Raw genomic sequence first — 17,909 nt, forward strand, 5'->3', positions numbered from 1 at the left:
GGGCACCCAAGTATTGACTTCAGTTTAGTAACTGATGTCTCTAGAGTAGATTAGGTGGTTTCTCTCTGATGCCTTCCTGAGTGATTTACTTGCTTCAGTTGTTCTAGTCACATTAATTAACTGAAAACATGCTTTTATTTATGTTTTATTTTAGCTCTTTTGCTTTGCCACTTAATTCAGTTTTATGCAGCCTAACGGTTACCTATTTTTTAATTCACCAGGTACGTGTGTTCACATTTTCAGTTGGTCAGCATAATTATGACAGAGGACCTATTCAGTGGATGGCCTGTGAAAATAAAGGTAACGGATCTGTTTACTTGACCACATTTTATTATAAGGAGAAGAACTTGCTAGTTGTTAGTTCTATGTAATATCATTTATAATACTGAAGTTGTAGCTAATTTTTATAGGATCTGAGGCAAGAATAAGATGCTGAAGATATTTTCTATGGAGAAAACTCACACATACAGGAAACTTTGACAATAATGTTACACAAAAATTCAGACATCTAATCGTAGTATTGTACATTCATAAAAGGGTACATCTTACTGAATGATACTAATGAGCTTATCAAATGTAACTTATGTGAAGGATTATGAATGAAAGAATATCTGAGTTATGTAGAACTTAGATATCCAAAAGTTTGACATTATATGTACATTTTTTCCCTGAGTGGATAAAGTATTGGTTTTTTAAATGTCGTATACATTGCTACCTAGGTAAGTTAGATTTTGTGTAGTGAACCCATATTTCCTTTATACTCAGGAAAAAAACAGTGTTATTTAAAAAATGAACTGTGAACACATTGTAGTAAAAAGAAACAATCTATTCTGACAGTTACATTTAGGCAAATATTTTATATAAATATAATTATTGTTAGATAGTCATCATTGTGCATTGTTAGTAATGTCTCCAATGGAAAAAAAATTTAAGGATACTAGATTTCCGACTGCTTTGTAGAAAAATAATAATTTATACAGTCTAAGAAATGTAGTGAAATTTCTCAAAGCAATCAAACATTTTCTGTATTTATCAGTGGTATTGAGATTTTAGTGTTTGTTCAATAATAAGTGAAAAAATGCTCTTTTTTCCTACAAAACCATAAAATAATTTTATGGCCCTTTATTTTATTATAATATTTGTATGTATAAATCTGTATATATGTATATTGCAGGTTATTATTATGAAATTCCGTCCATTGGAGCAATAAGAATCAATACTCAGGTATGGGTATTTAAAATTTGTTTAAATTATTTTTTTCAGGCTATTTCTTTTATGCTTTAAATATGCTCAATATGTGGAGAAAACAGGTGAAAATGAATAAGTAATTCATAAAGTTACTTTTGTATAAAGTGATGAATATCATGGTAATGTATTATTTTTTTATTTTATTAAGGTTCCAAGTGTTTTTAGACAGTCAAAACTCAGATTAAAGAAATATGAGTATGTTTTTCTTCTCGATGGTAGAAAAATCATAGAAAATAAATAAAATCAGTTTAGTAACAATGTCATCATATAATTTGAACTTGGTTCTATTGCAAATCAGTTAAATGAGTTGCTGCAAGTTGTAAGTACAACATAGTAAAGTAAACAATAATTATTACAATTTACAACAAAGGGATGATTTTTCCTACAGTCATTCGGGTGAAAACATGCTTCTTAGAGAACTAGGTAGATTGAAACAAGTTAACTCAAATATATTATTTTTAAATATTCATAATTTGCTATTTAAAATCATTACTCAATTTTAAACATCATTGAGGGCCTATAAAGTAGACTAAGTCTAAATCTAGCACAAATAACATGGCATTTGCGGAAATGAGTACTGAATGCACTGAATTTTGAAATGAAACAGCAGCTGCATTGGAGTCTGATGTCTAGATTTGGCACAGTACTTCATTTATTTTTTGATATGTTTAAATGTAGTTTTGAATTTCAGCCAAACAGTCTCTGATATGAAAACAAGTGTGTGATTGCTTTATTATTTCAAATTTGTACAATTCCATACAGTAAATCACAGAGCCTTAAATAGTTTAGATTAACATAAAACGATTCACAAAGAATGTATTTCACTTATCGTTGGCTATAGCTCAGAAAGAGAATGTTTTGTTACTTGAAAAAAACTGGAGTAGATACATTGTGTAAATAATATAAGTCAAATATTGTTGATTCTGAGTATGTAGACATACCATTTATAGAGTATCCAAAGTAGGAATTGAATGGTTATATACTTATTCTCTTAATAATTTAGATTCCATCTTCATTTTTCACTTTTAACTTAGATAACTTTTTCTCCGTGGAGACTTTCTAACATAGGATTCCTGGTTTTCAGCCACTTAACTTTTTTTTAATATATCTTTAAATAGGAATATTTGGATGTTCTGGGAAGACCAATGGTTTTAGCAGGAGACAAAGCCAAGCAAGTGCAGTGGACAAATGTGTACCTGGATGCACTGGTAAGAGGCTCTTCAACCAAAGACTCATAACAAAAGCACATGACTGAATTCTGCTTCTTTCTATGTTACATTTCTCTTTTCCTCTTGCTAAACCTTCTGAAAATTTCTTCTATCACAACCTCCTTTGCTGAAATTTAGGAATTTACATAAAAACCTAGACTTGTGTGTAATAGGAAACCACAAATGTAAAGTGTTATTTTCTAGTTGCGGCTGAGAATGTGGAATTTCAAACCCTGAATCTAGATTTGAAGGGCATTTTGATAACTTTTTGAATTTTTATGTAAAAAATACTAAACTCACATGAATTGGTACCTATTACTGCAGATTTAGAATGAGAATTGTGAAGAAAGTATTTTTAAAGTAGGGTTCAGCTAGCAAAAGCATGTGCAGCCTCAGTCACTAAAACCAGACTCAAAAAAAGTCATAGATAATGTTCAATTAGCTAAACAAGTATCTTATCCTACCCTGCAGCAATCCCAAACCTAATCACCTCTTTGTAGATAATTTCTTGCTCAAAATTCAACCCCAAATATTTATGGAAACAGGCTACTGAAGTGATCGAATCTGGTGTGAAGTAACAAAAACATGGTAAGTTGTCCACTGCACAGCTGAAACTTTAGTATAGGTATTCCGTCGCGTTTTAAAGCAGCGGTACTCAGCTGAGGGTGATTTTTTCCCCTCAGGTCATTTGGGAATTCTGTAGATGTTAGTGATTTCATGACTGTAATGGGCTGTTGGCATCTAATCAACAGATACCAGGGATGCTGTTAAACATCCCCATCCCACCATGCACAAATCTGCCCCTACCCGTACGTGTACACACACACACACACAGACACAGACACACACAGACACACACACATAGTAATTCAGCTCAAAATGTCAGTAGGGCCAAAATTTTTAAAGTAATTTTCACTTTCCTGGTGTGAAAGTTATAAATAGTAATTATCCATACCTAAGATGTATTCATATGCTTAACTTGATGGGAAGACTTTATTAACAATTTTACTAAAGAATTAAAATACTAAGTCCTGAAAGTAAATACTGATTCAGTAACCCCTTTTCCTACTTGGAGTTCAATTATATGCTGATACTCCTTTTCTGAATGCAGTGATGAACCCGAAGGGCAGAATGCAATCCATTTAGAAGTACTTATCATTTGGTTCTTGTAGAACAAACATATACAGGAAGTTAGAAGAAAAATAGGCACTGTTAGCAGCAGCCTTGCATGCTAAGAAAGATAAAGTGAAGCTTGCTTACCTCAAGCCCTAACTAAAATTATTGTCCAGTGTTCCTTCCTGACATCACATATTTTTTTAAGGTCACATGGTCATCCAAAGCTGTGGTCAAAATGTTTCATATATCCAAATCCATCACAGGACAGTGTGATAGGACGAGTCAATAACTGTGCCCTGCTGTATTTCCTATGACCAGAAGTTCATTAACCAGCATGTCTGCATTGTTGCTAAGGTCCTTACTGATAGCACAGATGACAGTAGGAAAAGATTTTGCTTCTAAATATGCTGTTCTACAAGCAGAAACGAAGTTAAAAAAAAAAAAAAGAAAACAAATGAGGCACATGAAGTGGCTAGTCAGTGAATACAGAGAACAGTGTTTTTACTGACTTGAGAATAAAAATTGACCCACCTTTTAATTCTCAGTATTTGTTTATAATCTCTGCGCATAGCAGAATCAAAATATATACTAGTGAAATTAATAGTTATGTTAACAAGAAAAAGGTAAAAATATTCCAAGACAAAATGTGATAAATATAACGAGAAAAATGATAAGAGCTCTGGAAATTAAGAAAAAAAGAAGCCCATATCTTTGGGAATAGATTAGAGTCAGGTTAAAAAGATGGTTTAAAAAGAAAAAGAAAGAAAGAAAGAAAGATGGTATTATTGTAGCTAAATATATGAGTCTAGGTAAGGTTTGTACAGTTGGTGATGAGTAATGAAATTACAGAAAGAGGGTGCAGTAAGAAAATTGGAGAAGTGCTGGTTTTGTGGAAAGAATGACAGATACCTCCATCACTTTTGGAGATAGTGGGAGACAAGAGCAGAACAAGACTGGACAGTACGCTGGAGGGTTCATTTTATTGGGGAGATGAAATAAGGTTTTTTGTATACAAAAAGAGATGAAGATGAAAAGAGTTGCATTCTAGGAAATAAATATCAAATATCTTGTTTCACTTCTCTTTTTAAATCTCTAGAGACTTGCTCAGTTCTTAAGAATAGGGTAAAGGTTTTTGGTCTGCTTAATGAACAGGAAAGAAAATGAAAGTTAGGCACCAGTGAGTTCATCCATAATTCTGTCTGTTAGAAGCCTAGTATCTCATTTTATGGCACACGTTACCATATGTAGAAGCAAATTATGATATTAGGTATTAATGTCAAAGTGATGCAAAGAAAATTATTGCATCCATGTATACCTTTTTAAAATGCTACCATTTTTAAAACTGCATGTGTATATACAGTTGGTCCTCCATATCCAAGGAGTCCCATGTCTGCAGGTGCAAGCAACTGCAGATTCAAAATATTCAGGAAAAAAATTTTTGGAAAGTTATAAAAAGCAAAGCTTTACTTTGCCAGGAACCGACAACTATTCATATAACTTTTACACTGTATTTACAATAATTTTCATAGCCTTCACATTGTATTAGGTCTTATAAGTAGTCTAGAGATAATCTGAACTATATAGGAGGATGTGCATGGGTTACATGCGAATACTACCCATTGTATAGAGAGGACTTGAGCATCCATGGATTTTGGGATCTTGGATACTAGGTATATGAATTATCTATAATCTGACTTTATTGAGGTGGAAACTTTTCACTGTGAATATTAATTTGCATATTCATTAAGGGTGTTTTCATGGTCACATGTTCTCCCTTAGGACTACATAGAGAAGCAACGTGTATATCACCATAGTCGTTTCCTTAATTTCCTTGGTCCCAAACAATTTGATATGTTGTTCTGCTGAAAGCCTAAGATGGTCCTTCTGCACTAAGTCTGTTCCCATTGTGTTTGAGCTTCCCACATGTATCTAATAATAAATCACCGCATAAGACATTTTTCTTAGGAGACCATGCAGTGTCTAGAATTAGAATAGGCGTCATGAGGTTTGAGGTCAGTATTCATAAAAAGATTACTAATATTTTCTCAGGTAAATCAAAGTTTTCAACAGTAATTAAAAAAATTATTTTAAAGAGTGATTTTGTTAAAAAATGTAGTTTTGACCTGAAATGATGGTGAAAGAAATATAATTGCTGCAGATGGCAGTAATGAAAAAGCGACCTCTGACTTGAAAATCAGTTTATCCACCTAGTCTCCATGGATTCATGTAACATATGTAATTGTTTATAGGCTGATTAATAGTATGTAATATTTGTTATACTGAACTGCTTCATGACTAGAGTGTCATATGTGATGCTTGCACTTCTCTTGTCTGCATCATTTTACTTCGTCAAAAAGTATTATTCATTTTGGAGAGTTTTTGGGAATAGTGTTCTTCTTTTGAACATCATAGTGCTTACCTAGAATATCCCAGAAATGTAATATCAATAGCATGTTTTTTTCTGTTTATAACATTATTCTGTTACACATCTTTGATTTAGCAAGAAGCCTGTGGCCTAGGGCATGGGGAAAAAAAATAAGAATGAAGCTACAAGAAAGAAGGGTAAATCAATCGTTTGAAACAATATTTTAATATCACCCTCTCCTCATGGATACTGCTAATATTAGGTGAACTATCACTCACTGTGAAAAAAAGAGTGGAGGGGCAGGGTTACTGAAATGTGTAGTGTCCTTTGATTTTTAAAGTGATTTGCAGTGCTCTGCTAAGAGTATTATTTTCGATGTTCCATGCTTAAAGATCTGCCTACTAGGTCTTGCTTATTTGTGAAATACTTTTTTTTGATTTTTTAAAAAATAAGCTTTCAATATTAATTACTACTTTTTGTGGTTCTTTATAAAGTAACCATAAAATGTGCTGTCAGATACTGAAGACTAATGCAGAATGACAGAGTTTAAATAGTAATTGTGATGTGCCTTTTTTCCCAATCTATTTTTAGGAGCTGGGACTTGTCATTACTGGAACTCTTCCGGTCTTCAACATAACGGGCCAAAATGAAAATAAGACAAACTTAAAGGTTAAAAGTTAATTGATAAAATTAATAATGATAAACTATGACGTTGAAGCTCAGTGTGGATAAGATACTTCTATAAGGAAATACATACAATGAAACTGTCTCGTGAGGACAGAAGTAAAAGGCAACAGCTGCATATGTGATAACCACCTGGGAAAAAGGAAACGCAGGTCAAGGTCTCTGTTCCCCAGAGCCAAGATTCAGCTTGACTCTGTTTAACTGGGACCTGATGAGAACAGAAGGTCAAACTCTGGGAGTAATTATATGAGAAATGGGCAGTATTTTGTGTGTACATTTTCAAATACATCTGAGGTATTCTGGAGTTTAGAGAGAGAAATCTAAAGGGAAAAACCCATGGGGATGTTTGCATCGGGTGTATATAGGGACATTTATACAAGTGCTCCTCTTCTAACTCCTAGACAGTGGTTTTCTTAACTGTCATGTAACTTAAGGATCCGGTTTAAATGAATAGTTCTCTTTATTTTTTTTTCAGCTGTTTAAGATTCAAGGAAAATTCCTAATGAGTTTCATAAAAATATCTTGATTTCTATAGCACCAGTAATACTGTTAATGCATTAAGATGCTACCAAGGTAAACTTTTGAAAATTTTGAAAAATATGTATCCTGCACTTACTAAACTCCCTCATTTTTAAAAATACTTCTGATGTAAAAGTAGGCTTCCATTCCCATTTCTTAGCTTGCATTAGGAAGAATTTTAAAATGCGGAAGTTAAGATTGTTTTTAATAGTAAATATTCATTTTATAGTTTGATTGATATTCCTGAGTTGAGGGAAGTTTATTTCCAGTTTATGATATGATGAAGTGTTGTACTTAAGCATTCTTTTTTCACTTATTATAAATATTAGTTGAACTCCTTATTTTAATACTGTGGCCATAGAAAGCTTTGGTTATTCCTTTTTGGGGGCCCATTGCCATTGTTAAATATGTCAATTCTAAGTACCGTAACTCATAGAAGAGTAAGTCTCCAACTCCTCGTATAGACTGTCTAAGGTGTTGCTTAAGTCTGGGATGTGCTCAGAGGAGGGTTGGTTTATGGAAAAACAGCATAGTTGACAAAAGTTTCTGGTTCTCTGTACACCTCCATGGTGTTCAAAGTGTTCTTATAGTAACTGTTGACAAATCCATTATGGTTTTTTATAACTTCTGATTTGTTTTATAATGTATACAATTAAGACAACAATTCCTGATTCCAAAGTTTAACATAATTTCCATCTTCGTGTCCCATAGGAGATATGATAGCAATTTACCACATGATCTTTTGATTTGTAACTAATACTATGGTACCCATTGTTTGATATTGAGAAGTTAGCAGCAACCAGAAACAGTGTTTTGAGAATTTCTGCTATTTTATTAGCAATAAGGTCACTTACTTCTCAGGAGAGTTACAGATACACAGGTATTATAAGCAGCAAAATTCCATTGTTTGCTCATTTCATACTGCCTAAATAAGATGGACATTTTTGTGATTTCTTAATCATAGGACACCACAAAGTCAGTTTACAGTCACATACACAAACACACACACACACATATACCCAAACACACACCTATAGGTGCTGCCTGTACAGTAGTAATTAAAATAAATATTAGGGGTAATGAATATAAAATATCAAACTAAAAATTTCATGTATCTTTTATATTTTAGCTTTAATCATCCAGATTTCACTTTTTAAGATAAATAATGATGCTCAAGTTGTGGGAACATAATCAAAGCTGAGAATCATTGCAAATTGATACCAAAAGTGTCTCACTCATACATATATTTAAGCTGGTATGGAATTCAACCATTGTTAAGTAAAAGGATGAACATTATATAATTGTGCAGAAATATGTAAATGTTTAATATAAAATACACCACCTTTTCTCTATCTTATAGAACCAGCTGATTCTTGGTGTGATGGGAGTTGATGTGTCTTTGGAAGATATTAAAAGACTAACACCACGTTTTACAGTAAGATGCAATTTATTCCTTTGGTATTTTATCTGTTTTAAAACTCTGTACTAATTTAGCTTGTCCCTAAAGCACTTAAGTTATTCTTGAAAGTTATGTGCAGTTATGTAAATATTAGAAGAATGAAATATTAAAAAGAATGTTTAAAGAATATAGTGATACCATGTTATCCTTCTTTATGCCTTAAAATACATGTTTAAGAATTTTTTTCTTTAAAAGAGTGTGTATTTGTGATTATGACTCAGGAATCTTAAAAGTTTTTTTTTCTTATGGTTTTCAGCTGTGTCCCAATGGCTATTATTTTGCAATTGATCCTAATGGTTATGTTTTATTACATCCAAATCTTCAGCCAAAGGTATGTATATAATTTGTTTAGAGTGATTAGTGTTCTGTGAAAGTAATGATTCCTGTTCTTAATAGGGTCATCATTTTGAAATTCAATATATAGCACTGTGTATAAAGGAACATTATGTCTGTAATGTTCGTAGATGACAAGACCACAGTTTATAATATATGAAGGGTGTGAAAGCAGTTTTCATTTTCTCTTACCAATTTAGCTAACCAATATTCCTATCTCAAAGGCAGCCATTATCACCTCCTGTGCCTGAGTCTCATGCATCCCATTTGGTACTTTGATTAAGGCTGTAAGGTCGTGAAGGAGATTCCCTGGATAGGTGTGAACCTGGTAATGTTATTAATGTTCCTCTATGCCTAGGCCATTTCTGCTGGTAATTCTCTCTCCTTTCCATTTCCCAGAGTGTTTTTCTTTCTACTTCCAAGCAAGCTTATAAAGATACGCATGAAATTCAATAAGTAAAACTCATTGGGATGGGCTTCAGAAATGGGAAGAGTTTGTTAACCGTAAGGTATATGGAGGTGATAAAATTCCATACAGGAACCATTTAATCTTAATCTTTATGCCTGTTTTCCCAGATATAAAATATTTTCCTAAACATCTCATGCAACTCATTTCCCTTTTCATTACTGCTTCACAGGTAGGGTGGAACTTATTTATCTAGAGGGAAAATTAGTAAAAACTGTTACAATTGTAATTTATAAGTATCTTTGAGTTATTGTTTAACTTTGGAGGTAATATTAAGGATGCTTTATGCCACACTGGAGGGAAATATATGTGCACTTATGCACGCTATTTCCTTCTCCCCACTCACTGATAGTTACTGTTAGTGATACGTTAGGACGCAGACAAGTATGTGCACATAAACACACAGAGACACACAAAGCTGAGTCAGTAAATACTGTTGAAAAAAAATAAGAATTAAGAACCATTGAGACTGAGTGTAAAAACATATTGAATGGTTATAGTTAATATCTGTATTGTAATTTTCACTTTGGAAGCTATGTCCATATAAAATCCATCATGGTCTAAATATTTGCTAGTCGTGTGTAGCTGCTGATCACCCTGCATTACTTTTCAAGTTGTTATTTTGTTATAAATGTGGTATAAGCCTTTTTTCACATTATTATTAGTCTATCACAGCTCTTTAGAAACATGTCATGGTAAGTTCCTCTTAATAGAGTTGTTGATGACTGACTAATTATTCTATGTTTCCAAAATAGAACAGCTTTTTCTTTTAAATCTGTTTAAGACTTTTAAAATGTACAGTATTATTGTGTCCATGTCCAGTGCATTTTAAAGTATATTCCCATAAGTAAAGTGATTTAAAAGCAATACTAATGTAATGTGCTAAAGGGTATAAAGGACCCCTACTTTTTGTAGCTGGGTATTTTATGACTGTAGGTCTTAACTCCTTCCCCAGAAGGAATGAAAATACATCATAGACAAAATAATAAAAAAGAATAATGCATGTAGAATGTGTATGTATACATATATATATAAATCCATCATTTAGAGGTAATTATTTGGAAAAGTTTTCCTCTTTTCTACATTTTTGTACAAATAAATGTTTATGTAGAAAGTATTTTATTACTATTTGAATGGTATTAGCATATATTTGGTTCGTATTTGGAATAATCAATTTAGTAAAATTCATAGTTACAAAGAAAATATAAATTCTTTAGAAATCTGTATTAAAGCCCAGTTGAGTTTCTTCAGGGTTATGTTAGCTTTCCCTTTGTTTTATATATAGGAAATTATTAAAAGCAAGTATATAATAGAAAAACTTTTAAAATATTGTTTTAGAAAACCACTGAAAATTTAAAAAAAGTTTGAACAATCAGTGTATGATGTTTTACTGAAACTCATGCTTATGAAATAAATATGCCTGTTAATGCTCATTATTAACAGATTAAATCTTATAATTTGTTTTTGTGGGTGACGGTGCCTGCTATGCAGATAGATACAAGAACCTGATAAAGGATGATAGAGTGTAAGACAATTGTTTTAGAAATTGGCAAATACAAAGGACCAATGTGGTTATAGTAGTGTACTAACAAGATTAATCATAATTTTTTCATCCAAGATTTACCCATAGATGTAAATGAAAATAATGCTATGTTCCACAGTCCCCGATATAATTTAATAAGGTCAAAGTCTAATGTTAATGCAAGCGATGTTTGCTGAATGTCTTGTGTTTTCTTCTTGAAAGTATAATTTTAATTCAAAGTATTTCAGTAAAATTTTGTAGGTTATAGAAGGCAGAACAAATGTCCTAAAGCCAAGAATATCAGAAAATAAAGTAGCTATGTAACCTTTTGCATATGAATTTTCTAAGGAAATAGTTATTACTTACCTTCTCAAAGTGTAGTGTCTCCACCATGACCACATTTTGACAGATGCTAAATTACGTATCCTCCTTCATTCTGAAATGCGTTTTCGATTTCTTCCATTTTGTTTCATAGAAATAGCTAGATTAAGTATATTTATTAGATACCTCATTTTGATCAATCTTAAGAACTATTTATTGTATAGGAAATTATGCACAGTTTACATTGTAGAAGTCAGTATTTTAAAGAAACCTGAAGTGTTATGATTGAATTCTCCGTTTGTTTCACAGATTTAACATGTGGTATAAGTAGCAAAGGCATAAATTTTAAGGGTTTAAGATCAAGACTTTTCAATCTCCTATAATATTTATATTTTTACACTTTCAAATCATGTAACTTCTAAAAAATCCTGTGGTTTTTTAAATCAGCATAAAAGTTGTCTGAGACAAATCATCTGTCTCATTTCCTACTTTGTCACTTCTTTTTTCTATCAATAAAAGGAAAATATTAGTCATTTTGCTAAAAATTTTTTGAGTGTTTTTACTAGCATTACATTTGTTTATTCACGGGAAGTATTTTTAAGCTTTTGTTTTATGTATTGACTCATCACGAACTGTATGGTACCTGTTTCTACTCAAGGGAATACCTGACGGAAAGTGATGGTAGGCTGTTACCCTTCCCTGTGTCGGTATATAGTAGGGTGAATTACCATCTCTTTGTTGCTTCAGCCTCTTGGTGTAGGTGCACCAACAATTAATTTAAGAAAAAGGAGACCCAATATTCAGGTAACTGTGAGTGAACTTAGCGGTGCCTTCAAATTTGCTCAATCAGAGTTGAGATTAAGCTTCTCTTCCTAAAAGCATATGATTAATGACCTTTTTCCTGATACCGAGCTTCTGGAGCATGAGATGGAGATGAGCATATTTCTCAGCAAACTAGAGCAAAAATGTTATTAATGATGGCAGAGGGTACGCTTTTGCTAACTAAAGATTGCTGGCCTATTATGTAATAATGTTAACAATCAGAGCAATCATAAGGAAATGGCTTCTGAAAATAAATTGGTTATTAAATACTCGGAGATTAGTGTCAAATCCACGTAATCCTGACAATCGGCCTGTAAAATTAACTTCTTAGTGGGGATAAAATGGAATTCTGATGTGATAGTTCCTGTAAGCCACACGACTGAAGCCAAAATGTGTAAGAGTGCATCTTTGGATTAGAGGTTGGAGAAAGTTCCCTTTAGCTAATTTGGAAAGTCCGAAATTGCAAATAAATACTGCCTTTGCAGCAAGCTCATCATAAAATCTTCCCTTCATTTGCTGCATTATATAAACATTATCCTACACATGCATATTTCTGTAAGTACAATGAAAATAATCAGCATAAACGGCTACTTCCTACGGTTGAGTAGAGTTTAGTAAGAGCATTTCAGAATTTCGAAAAAAGTTCAGTATGACCTGAGGTTTTATATGTAAGCGTATCATTTCTGTTAAGAAGTTGATGATGTTATAATGGAGAGGTGGTATAGTAAGAAGAGATCATTAAGTTACGAAGTAGTAGAACTGAATTCCAGTTTGTTTTACTCCCAGGCAACACTACATCCTTGAGTAGGTCACTCCACCCCATAGTGCTTCAGTTTCGTTTTATGAAAAGCAGGAATGTTGAACTAATCATTGTTTTCTACCCTCCATGGTATAATCACCTAGGAAATTAAATATATATATGGATCCCCAGCTGCATGTCATGAAAATTCTGATTTAATTTGACCAGGGAGGGGGCCCAGGTTTCAGAATAGTTTAAAGCTTTAATAGTTCTACAGTGCGGGGCCAGTGGGTCAGTGGAAGCCTCAGTTCCCTTCTAGCTGCAGAATTCTGTATCCATCTGAATTTCATGTTGTTGCAAGTCTTCATGTCTTTTATCATCCTTGTAGAGGTTAAAATTATATTTATGTCTTTTCTTGATTCATTGCATTGTTTTATGTTACTCTTGCATGATTCTTTTTGTGTATCATCTCAAATTATACTCATTGCAGTCATGTTCATTTTAGTGAATGTTTAGTTTTGCAGTACTTTCCAATATTGCATGTAAACTATTGTGATATAATTTAAGAGCAAACAACCTGAAAAATGGTTTATTTTTGTTTTCCTTCTAAGGAAACTCCAAATGGCAAACTAGCAACCACACAAGACTTCTGAATGTGGGAAATATTTTTTTGAACTACGTAGTATGTTTGATACTACTAACTGCTAATTATTTCTATTTAAGTGTTGAAAACATTGCATTCTGCCTTTTATTTTAGTTGCACAAATGGTCTAGTCATGATATCAGTTGGTACTGAAGTATTGCAAATGAGAATTGTTAGATATTTACATGAAACAAAAGTATCAGGAGTGCAGAGAGTGCATTCCGGTTCCCCAGCCTTTCTTGGTGCTTTCTGATGAGAAGTCTTGCTTTTGAATTTTTTAGCCACTGTACCCAGGATGGGTCTTTTAAAGAAATGGTCAGCCAGATTGCCATTTAAAAAGCACAAGTTACGCATCGACATTTTTCTTTTATGATTTCCTTTTCCTCTCTGTGTCTTTTTATGTTGGATTGGGACATGATCTTCATATGCCAATTGTTCCTGATAATGCCTCCTCCATGCATGCTGTTTGGGTCTGGTCATGCTGTGCATTATCCATTTGCATGTAAGATAATCTTATTTATGCTTATATTTTATCATTTTGAGTATTTTGACTTTGTTTTGCAGTGAGTTAAAATTTTAATGCTGATATGAGGCTGTGTGAAAGTAATGTATTTCATGGGACTGTAAGCAATTCTGAATAATACTGTCAACTTTAGAGTATCCTTTTGATAAAGACTTTCTCAGGGTGGTTTTTTTAAAGAGAGGACTAGAATTATTGTCAGTGCTGGCTTTTATTTTGTTATGAAATATGTTACTTTTCAGAAGAGTATTTGCATCTGAGCCAGTAAGATGCTGTCTAACAGTGATCAGTATTTTCACCTACTGAATAATCTAATACTTATTTCCAATATTTAAGAAACTTTGGAATCCAGATATCAAGGTCATAAGCAGTGAATATGTTTTAAACTGAAGTGCCAGGCATGGTTGATATTGTTTTTAATTTGCCTTTAAGAATGCCCATGTATTTAAACTCATGGTAGTCATATTTTCAGGTAATTTCAAGGGCATTTTTGTTACAATTATGAAACCAATATATGTCATATATACTGTGCCATTCAGCATTTGAGATAAGTAAGCTATGTTTAATTGTAATGCATGTTTAATTACTGGTATTGACTTGAGTGATCAGCCCTCTTAAAATAGTGTTTAAAATAATGATGATCTGAATATATTTTTGAAGAGTCTGAGACTGAAATCATTAAAACTTCATTGACTTTGCACTAATGTAGCATAAGTTGTATCTATTACTTCTCTGTCTAATTAGTTATATTTTGATGGCATTTATTTTAGTAAGCATTAAAAATCCACTTTCTAGAATTTTGCAACTGTAAAATGTAGACAGCTAGTGTAATTTTATAGTCTAGTGAACTTTGAAATTCTGTGGCATTTTACATTATTTTGTAAGTGATATCAGAGAATAGTGTATTTTTGTTTATCAGATATTTTGATGTCTTTATTTTATGATTGGCATGAGGTAAATTTCTCAGATTAACACTTTCATTTGATATATTTATATAAATAAATAATTTGCTTGTTCCATAGTGAATTTTAACTTATTACACACGAGCAAGAAACAGTAGTAGGAGATGTTTAAGCAGGAAAACAGTGTCTAGTGAAGCTACGGGTTGTTAGTCTAATTAGACGTCAGTTACAGTGGCTAATCTTTATAAAAATCTTTAAGTGTTGACCGCAAGTTTCATTTTACAAAGTTGACTTAATTTGACTTACTGAAGCATAATGCAAAATCCCTGAGATTCAGATACATGAAGCAAACGTGCATCTGTATGCATTTTAAGAAGGAAGAATAAATTGAGAAGAGTTTGTTTTGCTTAGCAAAGTTTTTAAAACAGTGTCCCTCATGTAATTTCTCACTTTTTACGGAATACAAGTAAAGAATGTGTATTAGTTACACGTTGCCTTTGTTTTATTGTCAAATATGTTCTCCATATAGCTATATTTTGCTCCTTTCACATCCCAGTTAAAGAAAAAAAGTATAAGTGGGTCTTCGGAAGTTGTGATTAAAAATGTACTACCTAACACAGCATTCAAAACTGCCTTCAATTTGTCTGCTGCTCTTAAATCTCAATTTTCTAGCGTACTTATTATTATTTTAAAATGTATATGAAAGAATATATACCTTTTTACAGTTATTTAGTCAGCTTTTTAATATATCTTAGGTAGGTAACTTTTATGGCATGAATGTCATATTTAAATGTCCAATACATTAATCTATGTACAGCATCATTTTATAATGCCATATGTGCTTAATTATTATTTTCCTGTGTAGAACCCCAAATCTCAGGAGCCAGTTACTTTGGATTTCCTTGATGCAGAATTGGAGAATGATATTAAAGTGGAGGTGAGTGCAATCCGTTGGCCTGAACAATAGCCTTGGGTGAGATGCTGGGATTCAGTCCATAAGTATCTGTTGAGCAGCTTCATTGTGTTGGTTCTTTATGGGTACTATATAAACAAAGATGATTTTTATTGTCTTTAAAAATGTCTAGATCCTGGGCTATCTCATCCAAAAGAGCATATGAAAAGGAATAAATAAAAAAAAGTTTGGTGTGACTTTAATTTTCTTCTTTCTACTTCCACAGATAGATTTTTAAGTATTTCAGTATAAATATAACTTGTAAATTTCAATAGGAAACATAGGAGGACATTGGCATAGAATTGCAAGAAACGCTGAAGGGAGTTTAAGTATCCAGCCACCCAGTGAGCACCCTGAGGAAACTGCCATGTTTGTCTTAGTAGTCTTCACTCAGAAAATTTGTATGTTATTTCAAAGGCAAAATTGCATGCTGCTTCCTCTGAGAGGGCGTTCCATGGTAATAAAGATAATCATTAATAATATTTAGTGAGTCCATGATACATGTCAGTCATGGATTCCTATAGCCTTTGAAATCGGTTTATTATTATCATTATCAGTATCATTACATCTGTTGTACCGATGATGTGTTGGAGATACAGAAGGTTAAATAGCTTATCTCCAGTTACTCAGCTCGTAAGTAGTGGAACCAGGATTTGAAGCAGGCTCTGGTGCTCCAGAGCAGAGGTTGGTAGGGTTGTTTCAGAGAGATGGACTCCTTCTCTTATCTGTTCAAAGGCCACCGTGTTTCTTTTATAACTCATCACAGTGTGTTTTAATTTGTACTTGCTTTACACATTTTACACCTTTACTCTCTCAGTGTAGAACAGTAGAATCTATGTAATGTCATTACCCTAGACAGGGGCATCGTGCCGGGACGTCTCAGGTGGTAAATGAATATTTGTTGTAAAGCGTTCTGACAGGATAAAGTAGATCATGTAATGGTGAGAAGCTTGGTTTTGAGACTCTTCAACCACTGACTAACTAGTTATTGTTTAACCTCTGTTGAGTCTAAGTGCCCCCTTAATCAGTCCCGTAAAGTAATCGAGCACTGTTTATTAATTACATTTCACAAATTAATGATTGATTGAAATGGATTTCATTAAGGATGTTCCTCTTATTTGTAACTAATGTAAAATAGCGATCATGTGGCAGTTTTTAAAGGAATATTCCCACACTTCAGTAGGTGAGTTGAGTACGTGCAATAATAAAGGAATTGTTTCATTTTCTCTTAGATCCGAAATAAAATGATAGATGGAGAAAGCGGGGAGAAAACATTCAGAACTCTGGTTAAATCTCAAGATGAGGTAAGAATTAAGTCGAGTTTATTCTGTAATTTAAAAAAAATATTAATAATGATAGCTGATATTAGTAGTTTGTCTAATCTGTTAAAGTAATTTGTATTCATAAAAAAGGCTGTTTCTAGGAAACAATTTTTAAAGCATTCTTTGCTGGAGGAATATTTTCAATGAGATTTTTCTCTCTTTGAAATTGTTTTACAGTCATGTTGCTTTAGGTTTCTTGATGGATTCTTGTATCATTAACAATATATTCTGGAAGATTACAGTTTGGCTGCATGTGTTTTACCAGTAAAAGAGCACACGGTAGGATGTGCTGTCTCCTTTGAGGCCATTTCAGTCATGCAGATTTGAGGTTAATATGTAATAGCCGTATGTTTTATATGGCTTGTGTATGGAGATGTGCTAATTGTTGAGTTCCACATATTAATTAAATTTTTTTTAGTTTTTTCTTTGTTTACTTGTTTCTGGCTTGATTTAACTTCTTTTACTGTTTATGCACTATTGCCCTGCATTTAAATCTGAAATTAAATCCAGTGGTGAGACACCTACCGCCATCAATTACTGGTACCACTGTGTAGCACCTGTATTGTTTTATGTTGACATGGAAAACTCCTTGAATAGGAGAAGGGTGTCCATCCATTATTTACATGTGGAGTAAACACACCCTCATCTGTTTGCGTATTTGAGAAATAAATAGAACCGAGAAGCTTTTGAGCTTGGAAGGTTAATTAAGCCTTTATGTAAAACTTGAGTCCTTTCCTTTACAATCTCAGCCTTTTTTTTTTTTTTAAG

General features: G+C 32.8%; 1 protein-coding gene across 11 annotated transcripts in view; it reads left to right on the top strand.

Moving 5' to 3' along the window:
* The window catches only part of CACNA2D1 (calcium voltage-gated channel auxiliary subunit alpha2delta 1), a 425,155-nt gene that overhangs the window by 360,333 nt on the left and 46,913 nt on the right, over positions 1-17,909 (top strand). For 6 of the 11 annotated variants that reach the window (XR_012508251.1, XM_074367566.1, XM_045510452.2 and 3 more), the window contains exons 13-21: positions 222-300; positions 1,175-1,224; positions 2,367-2,456; positions 6,529-6,606; positions 8,501-8,575; positions 8,856-8,930; positions 11,989-12,045; positions 15,733-15,804; positions 17,052-17,123. Coding sequence is in view for 10 of the 11 variants with exons in the window: in XM_074367566.1 (XP_074223667.1) it covers positions 222-300; positions 1,175-1,224; positions 2,367-2,456; positions 6,529-6,606; positions 8,501-8,575; positions 8,856-8,930; positions 11,989-12,045; positions 15,733-15,804; positions 17,052-17,123 (648 nt within the window). In the remaining variant the exon portion in view is untranslated. The remainder of the gene's footprint in view (positions 1-221; positions 301-1,174; positions 1,225-2,366; positions 2,457-6,528; positions 6,607-8,500; positions 8,576-8,855; positions 8,931-11,988; positions 12,046-15,732; positions 15,805-17,051; positions 17,124-17,909) is intronic. The other 5 variants (XM_010946630.3, XM_045510450.2, XM_045510449.2 and 2 more) reach the window with 3 other exon arrangements.

This window comes from Camelus bactrianus, chromosome 7 (genome assembly GCF_048773025.1).
Source record: "Camelus bactrianus isolate YW-2024 breed Bactrian camel chromosome 7, ASM4877302v1, whole genome shotgun sequence".
In the NCBI taxonomy this organism is placed as follows: domain Eukaryota; kingdom Metazoa; phylum Chordata; class Mammalia; order Artiodactyla; family Camelidae; genus Camelus; species Camelus bactrianus.